This window comes from Malaclemys terrapin, chromosome 19, assembly GCF_027887155.1.
Source record: "Malaclemys terrapin pileata isolate rMalTer1 chromosome 19, rMalTer1.hap1, whole genome shotgun sequence".
Lineage (NCBI taxonomy): Eukaryota > Metazoa > Chordata > Testudines > Emydidae > Malaclemys > Malaclemys terrapin.
Window position 1 is genome coordinate 10,630,872 of NC_071523.1, and position 21,970 is coordinate 10,652,841.

Sequence of the window (21,970 nt, forward strand, 5' to 3'; positions counted from 1 at the left end):
GCTATTCACTGGTGATCGAAAACGGGAGTGTGGTCGTGATCAGAGAGTAAAAACAAAAGCTTCTTACCAGAAGATCAGTCCCCCTCTGTGCAAATTCAGCGTCAGCTCTTCTTACAAAAATATAAGGTTTCAATCATTTGTTTTTTTTATCCCTCTTGACCCTGGAGAGCTGACTGGACTCTTCTGGCTCATGTATCATCGACATCAATTCAGTTCCAACAGCAGATCTTTGCAAACAGTGATGGGACAGAAAGTCCAGGCTGAATTTGCAGAGGTGGCCATTAGGAAAAAAAAATACATGTAAACTGAACACATTTGATCCAGCAACACCAAGAGACAAAATCATTCTCAGGGAGTCACTCTTCAGAATAGACCCACACTCTAAAATAATCTAGGCATCAGTTAGGTTACTGTTGGAAAAACAAATTCCATACATTTATTATAATGCGTGCCATTGCTATACAAGTAACGTAAAAAGAAAAATCATCTGGTCATTCACAGTGTAAATACACAACCCAGCTGTCCCAGGCTTCAGAAAAGTAGCACACACCCCCTTAAAGTAGAAACCTCAGACTGCTCCCTAAACCAATTCAGAGAGAAAGCAAACCAAAGGGGGTTAACATGAAAATGAATGTTAGTAAGAATCTCCTCCCACTACAAAGGCAGAGGCACTGACTCTGTGGGTGGCTCCGGAGCTGAAGCACCCACGGAAAAAAAATAGTGGGTGCTCGGCATCCACCGGCCACAGCTGTTTGGTGCCTCGAGGAGAGGCTTGGGGGAAGGCGGAGAGCAGCCAGTGGCGGACAGGCAGGGGCCTTGGCACGTGGGGGTGGGAAGAGGTGGAGCAAGGGTGGGGCCTTGGGGGAAGGGTCAGAGTGGGGGCTGTGGCCTTGGGGAGGAGCAGGGCTGGAGCACCTCAGGGGAAAAATAAAAGTCGGCACCTATGTTCAAAGGTGAAGTGTGCCGGAGCAGACTGCAAAGGGAATGGGGTTAGCAGTTCAGGAGCCTTGTAAATAAATAAAAATTAATGCAGCTATCCTATCTCCTAGAACTGGAAGAGACCTTAAAAGGTCACTGAGTCCAGCCCCCTGCCTTCACTAGCAGGACCAAGTACTGATTTTGCCCCGATCCCTAAGAGGCCCCCTCAAGGCTTGAACTCACAACCCTGGGTTTAGCAGGCCAGTGCTCAAACCACTGAGCTATCCCTCCCCCTGGTGTGATGAATTAGGCTCAAAAGAAAGAAAAAGACTCTGAGACGGTGCCCTCTGTGGAAAGCTTAGTTCCCAAACACACACAAAGGCTCCGAGAGCACAAGAATGGGGATAACTGGAGGCCAGGGTAGCATGGGGGCAGGATTGGGGGGTTCTGTGACTAACGGGGGGTGGGGGAGGGATTAAGTCTCCTACAAAGATACACTCCTGTTGCTGAGGGCAACACCGGAGTATAGCCCCGGATGCTCTGAGCCAGCAGGTCTGCATGAGAACGTTCTGCGTAATGAAGTATGTAGGGGGAGGAGGGAGGGAAGGAAGGAAAAGACATTTGGTGATCAGAGGGTGGGATTCAAATAGTCAAAAGGGCTTGGCAGACATTTTGAAAGCTACTCAACGTGCAACAGTGGGCCATATCCTTAGCTGGGGTCAATCAGCGTAGCCCTGTTGACATCAGTGGACTTATGCCCATTTTACACCAGTGGAGGATTTGGCCAACTAACTGCAATTAGTCAGTTACCAAAAAGGGCTAAAGGAGTCTTGTTCTTACCCAGAACTAGTTAATTCCATTCTGATTAACAGAATTGTGATTGCAGTCACGCCAACAGAAATCCAGAGTCATTGCATCAGTATCGGTGGCGTTACTCCAGTTTTACCCCATGAAAATGGGATCAGAGCCTGGCTCCTGAACATATAATCCCGTCTTGTACTTGGGAAGGAGATCCCAGGACACAGTCAGAGAGGCATGAGAGAAATCCGTGTCCAGCCCATTCAGTAGAGGGTTCCTAGCCTCTCTCCTTGCATACGCTGACTGGGCAAGAGGAATAGTGCAGTTACTGAGAGAGGAAAAAGTTTCGTGACCAACCTAGCAAAAGAGGGAACAGAGAGAGAGCTGGGGCCCAGTTCAGCTAAGTAAGGAGAGAGAACGGTCCTAGGGTCTGGTCTGGCTCTGGAGCCTCGTCCTGTTAATGAGGAAAGGGCCCTCCTGCTGCTCAAGAAATGAAGACCATATTGGGGCCTGGTCCAGTCAGTGGAGGAAGGGGCTCTAAGGCTCACTTGGGCAATCAGAGATGGTTCTAATGTCCAACTGGGCCAACACCGTATCATTGGACTTGTTACCACAATACCCAGGGTAAAAAGTTCCCTGAGTGGGCAGCGTTTCCAGACTGCTGCAGTGAGGAGGCAAGGGCAGGATAAATAGAAACCAAATGCAGGGCCAAATTCAGACCGGCTATGGGGGGTGCATCTCGACAGGTTTATGCCAGCTCTGCCTTTGGCCCAGAGGTTTCTTTCGTATACGAGAGCCGCACGAGATGGGGAAAGGCAAAGTTAACTTTCCAAAGATGATTACATTTCCATTTAACTTTATTCAAACTCAGCTGACCAGTTCTGAGTCATACAATGCAGCCCTTAGTCATCCAGCCCAGATTCTCTAGTCCAGTTCAAGCAGTTGCTCCAGCAGCATGTATTCCTTCTGCTCCATCTTGCCATGTGCTCTGCAAGCCTTGTCCTCAATCCTGTCCTGTCTGTTGCTGCAGAGTACAGCACAATCATCAGAAAGTTACACCTCACTCCCCTCTAGGCCATTACTTCTCACCTGTGTCATCCACCACCGGGAGACTCTCATAAGATTCGAAGTCAGTGATGCTCATGGGAGGTGGGTTAGCGTTGCTGGGCTTTGAAACGGAGAGATGTTCGAATTGGGGCAAGAAGCCAGATAGCCTAGGACTGCCCGGACACTCCTCCGGCTTGCACATGATACAATCCAGCAAGGAGCAGGCCTTTTCCTCCCAGAATTCAGCAGTCTTCAGGTTCACGGTGACGTTTTCAGCCGAAACCACAAAGTGCCGGATTCGTGCCTGTTTGTGTATCTCGCACATGCAGACCCAGGGCTGCCAGTTGTTCCAGTGGAAAAGCTGATCCCCTGTGGAGAGTCAAATCAGATACATGGGCAGGGAGGGTGGGAAACAGAGCAGTTTGGGGATAGGCAGAAGTGATAATAGGCTATGGAAGGGGGAGTGTTCTAAATGGCAGACGTTACTGGGAGAGCAGCAGTATGTTACCCGTAGGGTATGATCCTACACTTCTGGAATCCGTGGCAAAGCTCCCATTGACAGCATGCACTGGACTCAGAAGGACAGTAGAGATCCCTAAGAACTTAGAACTGGGTGGTGGAAGAAAGAGACAAGAGGATTTTTAAACATGTAACCAAGAGAACGTCTTAATGCTGCAAATACACCCACATTATGAGACACTCGCACAGCTAATGGATTGGTTCTGGCATGACCACTACTTCTTATACTGAAACAGGATTGAATAAGGTTGTATGAAAAAGGCCAGCGAACTTTGCGATGGCAAAAAATGGTAAAAGGCAAAAGCTCTGTAGATGGAAAACTTCCATCCACAGATTGGGCAATAAAACATTCACCCACTCCTCCATGCCACTGTGCCTCCTCTCTGATGTGGAGTCACCATGTCGAGGCGGGAGAGGGCCCTTGGCCTCTCTGCTGAGTCTACCAGCAAAGAGTTTAACTGGGATGGTCATCTTGGGGAGGTCATCACGCCTCCTTCAGGAACTGGTCTGAGGCCCACCGACTTGTTTCATGAAGTCACCAAAGAGCCATGAGATAACAGCTTTCACCATGATCAACCTGGGCTATATTCCAGCTAATGATCTAGATATCAGAGACTTTGTAGCCAGTTACTAATCCTCAGTGCCATACAGGCCACGACTAGAGCATCAGTTGGACGCTAAAGGTCGAACAAAATCACCTTCTGCCTGACTTTGCTAGAGGGTGTAAGCTCTTTGAGACAGGGAATGTTCTGTTTTTGTACAGTGGTCCATGTACAGGGTTTGTAGGCACCTCCACCATTCAAATAATAATAGTAACAATTACCTACAGTCTGCTGTATACTGGCACCACGAACACACCCCAGCAACCACAGCTCAGAGCTCAGGAACAGCAACATACGTAGTCCTTCTTCCATGTACGTTAGAGTAGGACAAGTACTCTGGCTGGATCACAAAATCCACGATGCACAGAGTCCACCTGGAATTGCTGGAACCTAGCAGGGGATATTTACTTGCTCCCATAGCAACATCACAAAAGGCTGCCCAATAGCGGTCATTCTATAGAACACGCGCGCCAGTCAACGTCTTCGGAACTTCCTGGGCTTGGCTTCGTTTCAATTCAGCAGAGCCTGGCTCTTTATGTACCTGGGAAGATGGTCAAGTGTAGACTGGAAAGCTGGTTTCCTTTTCATGGCTTCCAGTACGGGATGCTACTCATTTTCTGGTTGACATGTAGCACGACACTACCAAAATCTCCTGTCCTCCCAGGTCTTACTGGTTCCCATATGGAGCCAAAGGGTTCACAGCCCACCTTTTTAGAAAGGCAGTATGGTCTGTAGGAATGAGCACAGTCCTGGGAGCCAGGAGACCTGAGTTGTAATCCTGGTTCTGCCACTGATACACTGTGTGGCCTTGAGCAAGTTACTTAACCTGTCTGGGTTTCAACTTTCCCCATTAGTAATATGGGAATAATCTATGTGGATGGGGGTGTAACAGCAGCAGGTTGTAGCCACGGTGGTGCGTAGAATGGAGCAGTGGGGGGTATAACACTCTATATAAATGCTGTGCCTTATTCCAGGGAAGAACTGGGAAAGGGTTTATGATTTGAGGGCTTAGTGGTGAAAAGGTTTTAAGGAGTCCTGCCTTAAGATACAAGTTTGCACAATGAAGTTTTACTGCTGTATTTTGAATTAGTTTGAGGGGTATGTCTAGTTTCTGTGCCCCCAAAATGGAAAGAACTTTACAAATTCCATGTACTTTCCATCATATTTGATATACTGTTTGTTGTACCTTTTTCGCACTGCATTCAGATTAAGTCAAAGAAACTAAAGTTGCGCTTTCCATTTATAGTCAGTTTCATTTTCTATTTCTCATCCAGTCACCCAGCCCAACCATGTCTAAACTTCCCACACCAAAGATGAACACTTAATTTAAAACAAACTTGCTTTCAATTAAATATTAAAATTATTCCATTCATAGTCTTGTAAAATTAATTCCCGCTTTTTTAAAAAAAAATTCACAACCTACATTTTGCACCTGTAGTAAGCTCTGTAACACTAATAGACAATGAGCCAAACTCATCCCTGGGGTAAGCCCATAGAAGTCAATTGTGTTACACGCTATGGATAGGTTTGGACCAAGGTTTCTAAATACTCTTATGAGTAGGGCTCTTTGTCAGTCACGGATTCCGTGACCTCCATGACTTCTGCAGTGGCCAGTGTGGCTGACCCCAGGGCCGCCTAAGCAGCTGGCTCCGGGACCAGCTGCTCGGGTGGCCCTGCAGCCAGCCACACCAACTGCAGCTGGAGCTGGCCCTGGGGACCGCCCAAGCAGCAGTTCGTGGGGTGGCTGGAGCAGCAGCTGCTCCAGAGGCCCCCTGCAGCAGCAGCCCCCGAGGATGTCCTCCACAGTAACAGCCTCCCAAGATTTAGCCAGGAGTATTTATCGTATAAGTCATAGCTAGGTCACGGGCACGAATTTTTTTGTTTATTTCCGTGACCTGTCTACTATAAATATATACTATATTATAGTATATGCTATACTGACTATACTAAAAATACCCGTAAGTAAATCGTAGTCTTACTTATGAGTTAATTCTACAATCCATAGAATTCCTATGATAGAACTCTACATTCCAGGTGTTATACTAGAAAATATAAAACTCCTTTTTTATTGTTTCCTAAAGGGAAAATAAAACCACACCACATTACACACCTCAAACAAACTCTCCCACATTATTTCAATGCAATTAAAAACCCCCATGAGCAGGTCTTCAAAATGCCTTCCCACCAGCCTTTTTACAATCAGAGGTAAACATGACATCAGAATGTTGGAAGGCATTTTGTGGCTTTGTGATTCATAAAACACCTCTTTCTTTGACAATGGTTTCTTCCTACCCCCCCCCCCCCCACACACACACAGATCTATGCTGAACATGATCTACCAAATCCTCTGTCCAAAGATAATGCACAAAAACAAACATGTTTTTCTTATTGGAACTAAAGCACCGTCACTCTTCTTTAATGTAAGAATTAATCATGTTCCCAAATTCCTGGAAGCATGAAATTGAGTATCTTTGCATACCTCATGCTGCAGCTTTACAGTCCCAACTTCTTGTCCAGAGAGTCAGAATTCTTGGTTTGATGAGTCAACCGTATCACTTTTATGAGTTGGGCGGATGAACGCTCTGTACGTGTCTATTGCAATACACCCAATGGCTGTTCTATTACAGGGAACAGGACTAGTCATCCTGTTTTCTCAAACCTACCAGATGTCTCTTATAGCAACTGACCACTTACACTTAGTTTACATCCCTGGATGGGAAAGCACAACTGCGGTGATTGTATGTACAAAGGGCCGGTTAGAGGCCAAAACTGGCCAACTGCAAGCAATTTCTGCCATTGTCTAATCGCAGCTTGCACAATTCCAACACACACGTGCATGAGGATTTTTGCGAGGGCGTTTGCACTTGCAGGGCTTGGAAAAAATCCCTCCTCTAAAGGTTCATTTTTAGGCAAACACCATCATTTTTACTCACTCCCAGTATCCCCCATGGGCCCTGGGTAATCAGGTCAGCAGCTCATACGGTTGAGACAGTAGGACTTTAATTAGGAGTTGCTCTGTAGCATAGTGGCTTGTCTGGAGCTCTCTGCCGAGAAGCATTACTAAGTCTGAAATGAGCTGAGCGGGACAGGTTTAGGAGCTGGTCCGTTCTGGTTCCTCCGGACATTCGGGACGCCAAGGTCTAGAACCCAAACAAAGACTCCATCAACCTACAAAACCAAAACTCCCACTCCCCCATCTCGTCACAGCAGAGAGCCTTACGACGCACTTTTGGCTCAGGGCCTTGTCTCCCAGCTCCATTAACCCTTTCACTGCCGCACAGCGGCAGCATCGTTCCCTGGAAGGGCAGACAGACATCCCATTGGAAGGTGGATGCTTCCCAGCTTCATACCCAATGGGGCAAGTTGGGAGACTGAGCCTGATGCGCTCTAGGTCTCTTGCTTAGCTGTCAGTGAATTACCATCCTGGGCCCCTGAAAACAGGGCAAGTGCAACTCAGAATAGCCTGTCCTTACCAGGTGAGAATGGTCAGTGGGCTTTTGTTGCAGTGAAGTTCGCAGATCCAAACTGCTAAGCGTGGGGCTGCTGGAAGGGACGACGTTCTCCCAACCGGCCAGGCAGTGCTGCGGGGAGAGGTCTATCTATGAATGCCTTCTCTGGTAGTCGCAAAAAGAAGAACAGGAGTACTTGTGGCACCTTAGAGACTAACAAATTCTCTGGTAGTGTACGTGCCCCCAGAAAAGCAACAACCCAGTCTCTCCAAAAGGGGGCTCCGAGAGACTGTTGAGTTCATTTCTTTAAGAGCTTTGTATGGTCACAAAGGGGCACCGATGAGAACTTCCCAGAGGCTCTAAGGTGCAAAGCTACCTCACTTCCCCCAGGTGTCCCCTTCACTGGCTTCCAGCCATTTCCAAAAGCAGTTTAAAAAAAAAAAAAAAAAGGATCAAAACAATTGGCCTTTTTAAAATTTTAACTAAATACATGTTTTCTTTTCAAAAATTAAAGCTAATTAAAATTAAATTTGAAATTATGACAAATGTATGTTTAGGCTATACGCTATTAAAATCTTTTACATTAAATACAAGTAATACAATTCAAGCAGTACATGTTGGCTGCTGAAATTTTAAAGAAAGTCAAAGCCCTGAACTGGTGGAAGTTTCTGGCTAAGCGCTTGGAGCCAGAATTTGTTGAAACGGTAAACTATCTTTTAACCGCAGTAGCCTACTCTGCAGGTGGAGAGAGAATTTTCTTCAGATCAGTTTATTCAATTAGTTCAGTTCAACGTTGAAAAACTCACTAGGAGTTGGAAAAGCAGGCAAGTTTTTCCCCCACCCTCTTTTCCAATCTGTGGATAAAAATTAGGTGTGAGAGGATGAAATCTACTAAGTTCTAAAATCTTGAAGGATATGGTGACCAGAAACAATCTGTTGAATTCATTAGTACAGATAGTGCTTCCTTTGTTTAATAAACCAGTTAGTTTTAAACACAAAACATTTTGATGACCTCACTTTGTGTTTTCTTGTGTATCCAGCACACTTATGGCAGTTTTATTTAACTAATTAAAAAAACAAAACAAAACAAAAAAAAACACCCTTTAAAATGCTGGGTTTGGGTCATTTTTAATTGTATTTCAACTTCCATCCAAATGCAGCTTGACACACAAAACACAAGAAGAAATGAATCATTCTCTAACATAATAAAACGTAATAAAATACATCATTTTCTAACAATAAAACAGTTATAAAAGTTAAGAATCTGAATAAATGAATGTTAAGCTATAGAATTTCTTAAATAAATGCGTATAAATATAGCGTATCCTCCTGGTTTAGCAAAAAGAAGTACCAACCAATCACAACCAACTTTTCTGTACGAAAATAAGTAAAAAGTACAAATGCAAACAAAATTAAAATTGATTATTTAAATCCAGGTTTTCTATTTGCTGTTTGAAATCAAACTTAAAACGAATGATTGTCAAATCACATGTGGTTGCAATGACAGACAAGATGGGTGAGATAACACCTCACCCAACTTATCTCTCTACTAATCTGGGACTCTCACAGCTACACTGCATATAACACATAACACGTAGTTGCAAGATTTGTCACATCAGCTTCCTGAACACTCTGAACTCAATGCACTGGGCCTCCATTTACCCACTCAACTCCTCCAGACACAATTTTGGCTGGAGCTGTGCAAATAACTGGTTGCCCTCCAAGAATTACTTTTCAAGTTTTTCAGTGAATCAACAAGCCAAAAGAATATTTGTTTCGGGTCGAAGTAAACATTTTGCTTGACCCAAAACATAACGGGCTCCCGTTTTTTGTTCCAATTTCAGAAGCGTTTGTTTTCTTTCTTTTTTTTTTTTTTAAATCAAATGGAAGGAAATTTCAAATAAAAAAGTTGTTTCGAAGTGAAAAAAAAAAATCAAAATGTTTCCTTTGGAAATTGTCAAAACTAAATGTTTCTATTTTCCTGGAAAACGATATTTTATAGGTTGTTGGGTTTTTTGACCTAAACAATTTGGCGAAATTGACACGAATTCACAAAATGTTTCAGTCAACTTAAATCTGCAGTTTTCAAGGACAAAAGTTTCAAGGCCAGATCCGTCTCTCTGGAGCTCTTTGCTCTCCGAGCCACTGAGGGTACGTCTACACTGCAACTAGACACCCGTGGCTGGCCTGTGCCAGCCAACTTGGGCTCACGCTCGCAGGGCTGTTTCACTGCTGTGTTGACTTCGGGGCTTGGGCCCGGGCTGTAGGATCTTGCAGGGTGGGAGGGTCTGGAGCTTGGGCTCCAGCCTGAGCCCCGAAGTCTACACAGCAGTGAAACAACCCGGGAGCCCGTCAGCTGGCACGGGCCAGCCGCGGGTTTTTCTTTTGCTGTGTAGACATACACCTTGTCTTTATAAATACCTGCCTTCTTTGCTTTGGCCCACACTCTACTCATTCATCCTGCTTGTCTCCTTTTACCACATGCTGCTGTTCACTGGATTTTACCAGCAAAACTGTTTATTTGCAGTTGCGAGCAGTAAAGACAACAGCCTGATTATCTCTCTCTGCTGCATTCTTTTGCCCTGTCTGTCTGCGGGAGAGCCACTCAACCCAACTCTGCAGGCATTTGCTCTCAGTGTATAGCATTCGGACACACGCAGTGTACGCAGAGGGTTATATAAATTATATTGTGTTACAGATGGGCGTGAGCGGCAGAGTTTGCACCTAGGTTTGGCTCTTCCTGGCTGTCACAATGATTGGACCAGTCTCAAAGCCTCGCTCTGAACTTCCCCACAGTTTAGGGGTGTTCAGCTCTGGAATCTTAGCTGAGACTCATCCCTGGCATTAACAAATCAAGGCTCTTGGTTCTCTTGTTTTCCTAACATGCTGCCATTGCCATTCACCTGGTGATGATGCAGCCACCTGCATAACCGTCAAATGGGAAGGTGGAAACTTACCGAGGGTAAAGCCAGATCATCTGCTGGTTCAAAGCTCTTCCTGCGATGGATTTTGTACTTATAGGCAGGCAGGAGGGTGGACCTGGGAATGCTGACCCTGCAGCCAAACAGAGGAAGTAACTGTGCAGGTCCTCCAGAAGAGACATCACAGTGCAGAAGGCATCTGCGCTCTTCCTGCCGCACCTGGAGTCTTAAGGCCTCATCCAAAGCCTACTGAAGTCAATGAGCTCTGGATAAAGTCCTTAGGGACTTGTGTGTAGACTCAGACTCTGGACTAAATTCAACCCCAAGGTAAGAGGGTACATCTCCCATTGACTTCATATGGGAGCTGCTCCTGCTTACGTCATAGCTGAATTTGGCCCTTTTGCATTTCAAAGCCCAGAGCTCCCTCTCCCCTAAGACAGTAACTTTGTAAGGAGGCATCTTAAAGAGACCTCCTCCCCCATGCCTAGCTTGCTCTCGGTCTACCTTGATGGCTTCCTGTGACACTTGAGCTACTAGCACTGTGCAGACCTGACGTAGGCTGGTTCCTCCAGCGTCTCCGGAGGCCGTCGGGCTCTCGGGGTCTTACACACGGGGCAGGCAGACTGGGAATCCACAGGGACTGTAAACAGGCACCTGTTTAATCGATAGCAATAAACACCTGCCATGCAGAGGAGAGATCGTTACTTCATTCATAGCCTGTGGCACTCTTCTTCCCCAATGCACCGTACACACCACACAGAACCAACCCCCGCTGTTCTCCCAAAGTACTTTTTACACGGTAATTTCCCTCCCATTCAACTGTTTCCTGAAAACAGATGCAGCTTTAACTGAACTTCCTCAACTTAAAGCACGTAAGTCAGTCAGGTCAATTACAGAGAACCCTGGAGAAACAGAGATGACACGAAAGAGAATCAACCCAGGGACTCCTGCCTCTTTGGAGTGGGAAGTGGGGGCTGGAGAGGGGCTGAACTGTGAATTCTTCCTACGCCCCTTCTAAGAGGCTTAAGGCCGGGGTTTTCCAAAAAGAAAGCCACAGAAGACAGCTGCCCATGCCTGGAAACTAGATTTGGAAGGCATCTCATCTTACACTGATGGGAACTGGAAACCAAATCTGCTTCTTGTTCAGGAGCCAAGTAATCCGGTGCCTCTGGCCTAAGGAAACAAAGATGCAGTCACAGCTGTGCACTCTGGAGACCGCGATGGGAACAATGCAATATCCTCTGAGGGGGTCTCTTGCTGTCCAGACCTCCCTTTAGACTGGCTTGGTGGGGAAAGCACTCGTCACACTTACACCAAGAAACCAAAGGGCTATTCGCAGAGCAAATGCCCATCTCTGGGCAGAGGACAGACCTGCTGCATTACAATATGCAGTAAAAGCTGTGTTATCCGGCACTTTACCAAGCGGAAAGCTCTAGAAACTGGCATTTCTGATCTCCATTAAAAGTCCGGTTGATGAGGAGCCGGCAGGCTCCCTACCTGGCTCTGTGTGGCTCCCCAGAAGCGGCGACATGTCCCTGCTGCTCTTGGACGGAAGAACGGCCATGGGGGCTCCGTGTGCTGCCCCCATCCTGTGCGCTGGGTCCGCAGCTCCCATTGGCCAGGAACCGCAGCCAGTGGGAACTCCGGGGGCGGCGCCTTCGGGCAGAGGCAGCATGCAGAGCTGACTGGCTGCGTCTCCGCTTAGGAGCAGCAGGGACATGTCGCCGCTTGCTGGGAGCCGCCCGAGGTGAGTGCTGCCTGGATCCGGCACCCTGCACCCCCTCCTGCACCCCAACCCCCAGCCCTAAGCCCTCTCCCACACCCAAACTCTCTCCTCTCCATTGGTAAGTATAACTCTTAGTTAACCGGAATTTTTGACTTACCGGCACCCCGCCTTCCCCCATGCCGGATAACAAAGCTTTTACTGTACTTGATGACAGGAACTAATTCAGAAATCCATTGCAATCGCTCCCAGACGTTCCTGGTTTCTTGGCCATGCGGGAATGATACAGTTCACCCTCTGCACCTGGCTCTAGTTTAATAGCAAACAGCTGCTCCCCAGAAAGAGAGCAAACGCTCGGTGACCTGCTGATGGGCTGGATGAGCCATCCTCACAGTCTCCTGCTCCGCAGACCCCCTGCCAGTTCTTCCCTTGTTCCTGGCATTCACTGCCACCTTAGTCCCCTCCTTACCCCAGGTCTTCCTCGTGGACACACGCTTCCTTGTTCACCTGCCGGAACTCCCGGAGCTCAGAGAAGTACTGCTCAGATTTCTCGGACAACGACGAGTCCATCTCCAGCAGCCCTGGGAACGCGAAGCGGAGAAGGAAATTCAAAGCTGGAACTGCATCAGAGGCAGGTGACCTGGGAAAGCTCACGTGAAGTGGTCAGTTAACCAGGGTGCTGAGTGCCAAGGAGGGCGACTGATTAGACCAGCAGACACGAAGGGAGCAGCGTGGCCAACTGCCAAGCAGATACTGCCTCTGTCGAAGGAGAGACCCCAGCAGTGCCACTGACCCGGAGGGGCCAGTGACTTCTGTGACAAAAAGCCTTGAAATGATCTCTCCTCCTCATTTCCTTCGTTCATCTCCTGCTCCTCTGGGCCCCCCTCGAATTCTCCCAGCCCCACCGCAGCTGCATGGATTCCTGGCCAGTCTCCTCACTGCCCTTCCAGGAAAGCACAGGTCATCTCTGCACTGACTGAGGAACTGTGTCTGGCTTAGCAAAACTGCAGCTCTTGTGCTGAGAACACTGCCCAACTTGCAGATTTTTCAGCAGTACCGGGGCAACAGCTCACTATGCCCTGGTCCCAAAGCGCACGCAGTCTCCAGCCCCGGGCCTGCACCTCGGTCTGTACCCTTCGCCGTACAGGATGTGAGTTGTGATTTTAGCCCCTCCGTCAACCAGATCACCCCAATAACACCACAATTGTGTGGTGGAGCTAGGACTTGCCTGCAATCCAGTCGTACCCCAAGAAAGGACGTGCTGACCAGCTATCGGCGGGGATGGTGTATTCCTCAGGGTCTGACAGAAAAGTCACTCGGCCTGCTTCCTTCTGGGGTGAAAAGAGTTCACAGGTCACTAGAGACTCCTTATGCGGCTACAAGGACACTGCGCTCCTCAAAGGGGACCTATTTGCTAGCTGCAGAAAGGGGGGCGGCTGTGGTCTAATGAACTGGGCTGAGAAATCTGGGCTCTAGTCTCAGCTGTCCCAGCAATTCACTGCCTGGCTCTGGGCGGGTCTCTCACCCCCTCTCTGCAAAACGGAGGCCCAGGCCACGCAGCAAGTCGGTGTCAGATCTGCAATCAGCACGCAGGGCTTGCCGACTTCCAGCTCCGCGCTGACAATGCTACCCCAGGCTGCCCCGAGCTGCCTAGCAGGATGACGGCAACAATTGATGCCGGATGTATACTCTGAGCTTACGGAGACCAGCTGCGCAATGGGGGTAACCCACGAGGCCCTCTGTGGGAAGCCAGTAGCCGTGCTGTCTGAGCATCCTGTCCCAAATGTGTGTGGTGAGGGCAGCAGTGGGGTGAGGGAGGGGGCTCGGCTCTCATTCCACAGAGAAGGGGGAAGAGGGTGGGTGAGATGCCCGGAGCCCTCAGCTATTAGGAATGGAACAATTCGAACCCGGATATTTATTTCCCCTCCACCTGGCTTGAGCTGCTCAGGCCGATGCCCATCTTGCTTTTTACCTTGACTTCTTTCCCCCCAGGTGTCAGCAGGATTGATTTGGGAGTCCTGGAGTCTCTAATGGCCGTTTGCCGCCGGCCATTCCCTTCCGCTGGGGTCCTGCCCAGCACCGTCTCTGCCTCAGCCCATAGCCCGCCCCTCTCCGGGGCGCCACGGAGCACGGTGGATTGCTGTCTGCTCTCTCTGTGTTTCACAGGGGTGGATTCTTCCCCTGGGTTTCTCAGGGCATTGCCGTCTCTGGCCACTCTGGAGGTTTCTCTGGTGATGGATGCTGCCGGTGTGAAGCTTCGTTCTGCCCTGGGGGAACCCGGATGCGCCCCCGCTCTGCGGTGCAGCACACCCCTCCCCTCCCTGCCGCACGCTGCGGGTTTCAATGGCGAATGAAGGGCTGCCCTGGCTGCGCTGGCTCCGGGTTCCACAGACACTAGCGTCACGGGGTCCGGTGTGCCCTTCGTCGCACGGACGTGGTTCTCCTTCTGTAACGAGCACAGAGACCCACACGTCACCACACAGAGCCGGAGACAGCTCGGGAATTAGCTTTTCAATAACTCAGCCTCCTACTGTTCTACACATCCCCACCCTGCCGTGCGACAGTCATACAGAGGCTGCTGGAGAGAGAAGGGGAAAGGCCTCGTGTTGGGCTTGAGCCACTGCTGATCACTGTACGGAGTGGGTGTGAACAGGCTAAATCCAGGCCTCTTTGCCCACAGGCGAGAATCACTGCAATGGGTGGCCTCTGAGGTGGTGGGGAATTAAAGGACAATGGTCCAGGATACCCCTCCTGCCACCTCAGCTGGTGGTAGCAGACGCTGCTCTATCTAGGCCACTGTATTCTCTCCCACCTTGAGTCTCATGGGGCTGAGAGGCAGAGCCTTTGCTAGACGGACGGAGCCCAGACCATGGGATCGCTTATTTCTCCAGCAGACTCCACAGCCACTGGATTGCACCACCAGTCTCATGCACATGCACCCCGTCTACCCGGCAACTCTCTCTGCAGCATTGCTGCCTGTCACTGTGGTGCCCATTTGCTTCCCCGCCCTGTGCCTGGTGGAGCTCAGCATTTCTAGTCCCGAACCTCTGGGTACTGCAGGTTTGAAAAAGGCTTTTTACATTAGGAAACCTCAGTTCCAGGCATGGAACAGTTAGAGGGGAAAATGCATTTCTGCTCCTGCATCTTTGCCCCTTTGCACCACTCTTATCTAGCCTGCCCAGCCCAGCACATACCCCTCTCTTAGGAACAGGGACAGCTCTCTCTGCAGGAGTTGTTCTTCTGGAAAGAGAGGATGAAGACAGTGGCTTGCGAGGAAGTCTTTTCTTGATTTCTTCCTGCTTCACCTTGAGCCTTTGCAGAAGGTCTTGGTTTGCATGACGCAGCCTCTCCAGTTGCTCCGACTCCATCTTCTGCATGACGGTCCCTAAAGGGCCAGAGAAAGGTGGGTTGCATTACTGTGAGCACTCCACAAAGGAACAGGAAGGGAGGAGCCATTGAGTTACAAATTGAGGGGAATCCACTCTAGAGACAGGAGTGTTGGAGGGTTTTCTGACAGTTGGAGTTTTTATCAGATCCCCTGAGAAAGGAATCAGCCTCAAAAGTCTCCATGCTTTACACACTCTAAGAACAAGCATCATTTTTCATTCCTCTTCCCCTAGGGAAGTTATCAAGTAATTTAGGCCCCAAATCTGAGTGCTCTTAAAAAGAGAGATTATAAAACCTAACAGAGGAAATAAGCCACCATGATTTTAAAAAAACAAAAACAGAATCATAGGACTGGAAGGAACCTCGAGAGTCCAGTCCCCTGCACTCATGGCAGGGCTAAGTATTATCTAGATCATCCCTGACAGGTGTTTGTCTAACCTGCTCTTAAAAAACTCCAATGATGGAGATTCTACAATTTCCCTAGGCAATTTATTCCAGTGCTTAACCAACCTGGCAGTTAGCAAGTTTTTCCTAATGTCCAACCTAAACCTCCCTCACTGCAATTTAAGCCCATTGTTTCTTGTCCTATCCTTAGGGGTTAAGAAGAACAATTTTTCTCCCTCCTCCTTGTAACAATCTTTTATGTACTAGAAAACTGTTATGTCCCCTCTCAGTCTTCTCTTTTCCAGACTAAACAAACCCAATTGTTTCAATCTTTCCTCCTAGGTCATGTTTTCTAGACCTTTAGTAATTTTTGTTGCTCTTCTCTGGACTTTTGCCAATTTGTCCACATCTTTCCTGAAATGTGGACACAATACTCCAGATTTCAGAGTAACAGCCGTGTTAGTCTGTATCCGCAAAAAGAAGAACAGGAGTACTTGTGGCACTCCAGATGAGGCCTAATCAGCGCAGAGTAGAGCGGAAGAATTACTTCTCGTGTCTTGCTTACAACACTCCTGCTAATACATCCCAGAATGACATTTGCTTTTTTTGCACCAGGGTCACACTGTTGACTCATATTTAGCTTGTGGTCCACTATGACCCCCAGATCCCTTTCCGCAGTACTCCTTCCTAGGCAGTCATTTCCCATTTTGTATGTGTGCAACTGATTGTTCCTTCCTAAGTGGAGTACTTTGCATTTGTCCTTATTGAATTTCATCCTATTTACTTCAGACCCTTTCTCCAGTTTGTCCAGATCATTTTGAATTTTAATCCTATCCTCCAAAGCACTTACAATCCCTCCCAGGGTATCGTCCGCATACTTTATAGGTGTACTCGGTCTGCCATTGTCTAAATCACTGCTGAAGATATTGAACAGAACCGGACCAAGAACTGATCCCTGCGGGACCCCACTCGTTATGCCCTTCCAGCATGACTGTGAACCACCGATAACTACAATATAGGAACGGTTTTCAAACCTTATAGTAGCTCCATCTAGGATGCATTTCTCTAGTTTGTTTACAAGAAGGTCATGCGAGACAGTATCAAAAGAAACAAATATTTAAATGAAATTGGGTTTAAATAACCCTGCACTGAACATAAGAATGTGAAAACCTGTTATATTAATTAGCCTAAACTTAGGCACCAAACCCCATACCCTGATTTGTAGAGGGGTGGAGCACCTGTAACTCCATTTGATAACTTTGGCCTAGGGTTTTAAAATACTTTTTGGTTTAATCATAGCTATTGTAATAATTCCTAGAAATGTACACATTCAAAGCATTGTGCACACAGTAATTAATCCATAGAAGACCCTGGAGAAGTATGTAGGTCAATATTGTCACCCACGTTTTACAGATGAGCTAAATAGAGCAGAAAGAGGGGAAATGACTTTCCCAAAGCCAGAGTGTGAATCAGCATCTCAGACAGGGCAAGTGTACCGACAGCCAATCCTCTGCTTCAGCCTCTAGACCACGCTGCCTCTCTCGTTGGTAATACAGGTAGAGGGAGTTAAAACCACAAAAACTTGTGTTGCCGGGACGACGGCCTCGTTGTCCAGCAGGCTGGGCCACAAGCCAGGGAAAAGGGATTTCATAAAGGAAAGAATCGTAGAAATGTAGGACCTCGAGAGGTCATTAGTCCAGTCCTCTGCACTAAGGCAGTACTAAGTATTATAATTCTAGACCATCCCTGACAGGTGTGTGTCTAACATGTTCTTTAAAACCTCCAATGACATTCATTCCACAACCTCCCCAGGTAATTTGTTCCAGAGCTTAACTACCCTTACAGTTAAGAAATATTTCCTAATGTCCAACCTAGGTATCCCTTGCTGCAATTTAAGCTTGCCCTCAGCGGATAAGGAGAACAATTTATAACCCTCCTTTTTATAACAATCTTTGACTGTTATTATGTGCCTGTCAGTCTTTTCCCCAGACTAAACAAACCCATGTTTTTTAATCATTCCTCGTAAGTCATGTTTTTTATACCTTTCCTCATTTTTGTAGCTCTCCAATTTGTCCAGATCTTTCCTGAAGTGAGGCGCCCAGAACTGGACACAATACTCCAGCTGAGGCCATGCCAGTGCTGAGTAGAGAAGAAGAATTACTCTCGGCTCTGGCTTACAACACTCCTGCTAATACATCCCACAATGATGTTCGCTTTTTTTTGCAGCTGTATAACATACAGGATCATGTATACGCTGTTAAGTTTGTGATCCACTCCCTCAGCTCCTTCCTAGGCAGTCATTTCCCATTTTGTATTTCTGCAGTCGATTACTTCTTCCTAAGCATAGTATTTTGCATTTGTCCTTATTGAACTCTATCCTATTTATTTCTGACCATTTCTCCAGTTTGTCAAGATCATTTTGAATTCTAATCTTGTCCTTCAAAGTGCTTGCAATCCCTCTCAGCTTGGGGTCATCTGCAAATTTTATAAGTCCATTCTCCACTCCATTACTCAAGTCATTAATGAAAATATTGAATAGTACCGGACCAAGGACAGATCCCTGCAGGACCCCACATGATATGCCCTTCCAGTTTGATGGTGAACCAATAGGTTAAAAAAACTGAGTGCGGCTTTCCAACCAGTTGTGCATCCACCGTAGAGTAGGCTCTCTTTGCCTAGTCTGCTGATGAGAAGATCATGTGAGACAATATCAGAAGCCTTACCAAAGTGGAGATATACCACATCTACTGCTTCCCTACATCCACAAGGCTTGTTGTGCTGTCAAAGAAGGATATTAGGTTGGTTTGACACAATTTGTTCTTGACAAATCCATGGTGAGTGTTACTTATCACCTTATCTTCTAGGTGCTTACAAATTGATTATTTGCTCCAATATCTTTCTGGGTCCCAAAGTTAAGCTGACTGGTATATAATTCCCTGGGTTGTCCTTATTCCCCTTTCTAAAGATAGGTACTATGTTTGTCCTTTTCCAGTCCTCTGGAATCTCTCTTGTCCTCCATGAGTTCTCGAAGATAATCACTAATCACTCAGAGATCTCTTCAGTCAATTCCTTAAGTATTCTACGATGTATTTCATCAGTCACAGCCTACCTGAAGACATCTAACTTGTCTAAGTCATTCTTAACTTGTTCGTTCCCTAGTTTAGCCTCAGATCCTACCCCATTTACACGGCTGTTCACTATGTTAGTCTGATCACTGCTAACCTTTTTGATGAAAACTGAAACAAAAAAGGCATTTAAAACTCTTTGGCCATTGTTGCGTTTTCTGCTTTTGTCCTTCCCTCCTCATTTAGTAATGGACTTGCCCTGTCCTTGGTCTTCCTCTTGCTTCTCGTGTATTCATAAAATATTTTCCTGCGACCCTTTCATGCTTCTCTGTGTGTGTTATTATATATATGAATAAAAATGTCATCCTTCATAATCTGACCTAGTTCATGGGGATGGTTTGCTCTTGTGCGCTTTTAATAATGTCTCTGAAAAACTAACTCTCTTGAACACTTTTTTTGCTTGAGATCCTGTGGCAAGCAAGTCTATCTACCAATTCTCTGAGTGTGCTAAAGTCTGCCTTTTTGAAGTCCATTATCTTTATTTTGCTGTTTTCCCTCCTGCCATTTCTAAGAATCGTGAACTCGATCATTTCATGATCAGTTTCAACCAAGCTGCCTTTCACCTGTAAATTCTCAACCAGTTCCTTCCTATGCGTCAGCATCAAATCCAGAATAGCCTCTCCACTAGTTGCTTTCGCCATCTTCTGTAGTAAAAAGTTGTCTCCAATGCATTCCATGAACTTGCTGGATAACAGGTTTCAGAGTAGCAGCCGTGTTAGTCTGTATCCGCAAAAAGAACAGGAGTACTTGTGGCACCTTAGAGACTAACAAATTTATTTGAGCATAAGCTTTCGTGGGCTACAGCCCACTTCTTCGGATGCATGGAATGGAACATATATAGAGGAGATATATACACACATACAGAGAGCATGAAAAGGTGGAAGTTGTCTTACCAACTCTGAGAGGCCAATTAAGTAAGAGAAAAAACTTTTGAGGTGATAATCAAGACAGCTCAGTATAGACAATTGGATAAGAAGTGTGAGAATACTTATATGGGGAGATAGAGTCAATGTTTGTAATGGCTCAGCCATTCCCAGTCTCTATTCAAGCCTAAGTTGATTGTATCTAGTTTGCAATTCAATTCAAGTTCAGCAGTTTCTCGTTGGAGTCTGTTTTTCAAGCTTTTCTGTTGCAAAATTGCCACCCTCAGGTCTGTTACTGAGTGACCAGACAGGTTAAAGTGTTCTCCTACTGGTTTTTGAAGGTTATGATTCCTGATGTCAGATTTGTGTCCATTTATTCTTTTGCGTAGAGACTGTCCAGTTCATCATCAAAGATCTACAACCTATCCTGAAAGATGATCCCTCACTCTCACAGATCTTGGGAGACGGACCTGTCTTCGCTTACAGACAACCCCCCCAACCTGAAGCAAATACTCACCAGCAACCACACATCACTGAACAAAAACACTGACCCAGGAACCTATCCTGGCAACAAAGCCTGATGACAATTCTGTCCACAAATCTATTCAAGTGACATCATCATAGGACCTAATCATATCAGCCATACCATCAGGGGCTCATTCACCTGCACATCTACCAATGTGATATATGCCATCATGTGCCAGCAATGCCCCTCTGCCATGTACATTGGCCAAACCGGACAGTCTCTACGTAAAAGAATAAATGGACGAGAAACTACTGAACTTGAACTCCAGTTCTTTTTGCTGGATAACCTATGCCATGCTGTATCATTTTCCCAACAGACCTCCGGGTAGCTGAATCTCCCCTCATCACCATGAAATCATGTGCTTTGGATGATTTTGTTAGTTATTTAAGGAAAGCCTCATCCGCCTCTTCTCTCTGGTTAGGTGGCCTGTCATAGACCCCGATCATGACAGCACCCATAGGTTTTACCCTCTCTATCCTTACCCAAAGACTTTCAACAGGTCTGCCTCCCACTTTTCTTTCAACCTCAGTATACATCTTTGCTATCCAAAGCAACGCCTCTTTCCCCTGCCGGTCCTTCCTGAACAGGCTGTAGATAACATGTATCCATTGGCTAAAATGGATTTTCTTCTATGTTTACAATTCTATAGCACCCTTTGTCCCAAAGCACCTTGTATAAATCACATCTGATTTGTTTACATGTGCCTGTTGCCCTGGCAGCTAGACACATGACCCAGATCAACCCCCCGGGCATACAGGACGCAGTAGAAACAACTGAACACAACACAACTCACAGCAGCGAGGGGAGAGGCCCTACCATCCAGACAGCAGAAGTATATGGCCTTGGGGCACCCCGCGGATTACACGCAGGTCTGATCTGCTCTTTCTACGGTGTTTCTCAGGCTCTGATCGCCTGGGCAGCGAAGCAGCCGCCTCTCATTAAAAGCCACGGAGCTCTTTAATGTCCCCATTGAGCTGGGCAGAGACCGGGCTGTAATGTCACCTGAAAGACACAGTCCGCGGGGATGGAGGTCTTTACGCATCCCCTGTAAGAGAGCAGCGGGCTCCTTTCCCAGCACATGGGGGGCGGGCTGGGCAGGTCCCCCCGCGGGTCAGCGGGAGGCTCCGGGGCCGTGTGGGGCTGAGTCTGACACGGGGGCGATGGGGCTTCGGATCCTCCATGCCCAGAATGATGGGTCCTCCCTTGGGATCACAGCACCCGCCCAGACCTCCCCTCCCCGCCGCCAGCCCCAGCCCCGGGCTCGGCTCCAGGCCCAGCCACGTGGACCCCCCGGTGCCCGCCTGCTTCCCCCGGGCCGGGGGTTCCCCAGCCCCGCACTCACTCACCCTCCAGTCGCTTTCTGGTTTGTAGCAAAAAGCCACCCCCCAGCCGCCTCCTGATTGGCCAGGGCGCCCGTCCCCAGCATGCAACGCCCCAACGGCCCGGGGCTCCGTTTAAAGGGCCAGATTCCTCCCCGCGGACAGCTGGGAGGGAACACGTGCGCGGCTGGCTCACGTGTCCGGTGCTTCTCCTCCCCCGCCACCGGAGCTCCGGCAGGGCCCCAGGGCAGCTGGCATCAGGGATTTCCCTCCACCCCCCCTGAATTTCCCCAACGCCCTCCCCACCCGTGTGGTGAACTAGTTACATGCAGTGTTGCCACTTTCGTGATTGAAAATTTGAATTGAAATTGAAACATTAATACCTACTT

General features: G+C 47.5%; 1 protein-coding gene across 1 annotated transcript; it reads right to left on the reverse strand.

Annotated features, from left to right (window-relative positions):
- Positions 1-407: 407 nt before the first annotated feature.
- Positions 408-21,423, reverse strand: MIIP (migration and invasion inhibitory protein). The gene is made up of 10 exons (XM_054009517.1): positions 21,265-21,423; positions 15,172-15,362; positions 13,950-14,423; positions 13,206-13,308; positions 12,447-12,558; positions 11,363-11,427; positions 10,804-10,933; positions 10,291-10,387; positions 7,358-7,465; positions 408-7,024 (listed from the first exon to the last, which is right to left on the reverse strand). Exons 1-10 carry the CDS (start codon positions 21,302-21,304, stop codon positions 6,884-6,886), a joined length of 1,461 nt encoding a protein of 486 aa, XP_053865492.1. The 5' UTR covers positions 21,305-21,423; the 3' UTR covers positions 408-6,883.
- Between the last annotated feature and the right edge of the window lie 547 nt (positions 21,424-21,970).

What these genes read in the sequence shown, in the direction of transcription:
- MIIP (XM_054009517.1), bottom strand. Translation starts at nt 21,304, where the DNA reads ATGCGTAAAGACCTCCATCCCCGCGGACTGTGTCTTTCAG. An exon ending in GTCCACGAGGAAGACCTGGG is followed by an intron (nt 11,428 to 12,446) that starts GTAAGGAGGGGA and finishes TTGTTTCCTTAG; the next exon opens with GCCAGAGGCACCGGATTACT. An exon ending in GAGGAACCAGCCTACGTCAG is followed by an intron (nt 10,388 to 10,803) that starts GTCTGCACAGTG and finishes GTTTGGCTGCAG; the next exon opens with GGTCAGCATTCCCAGGTCCA.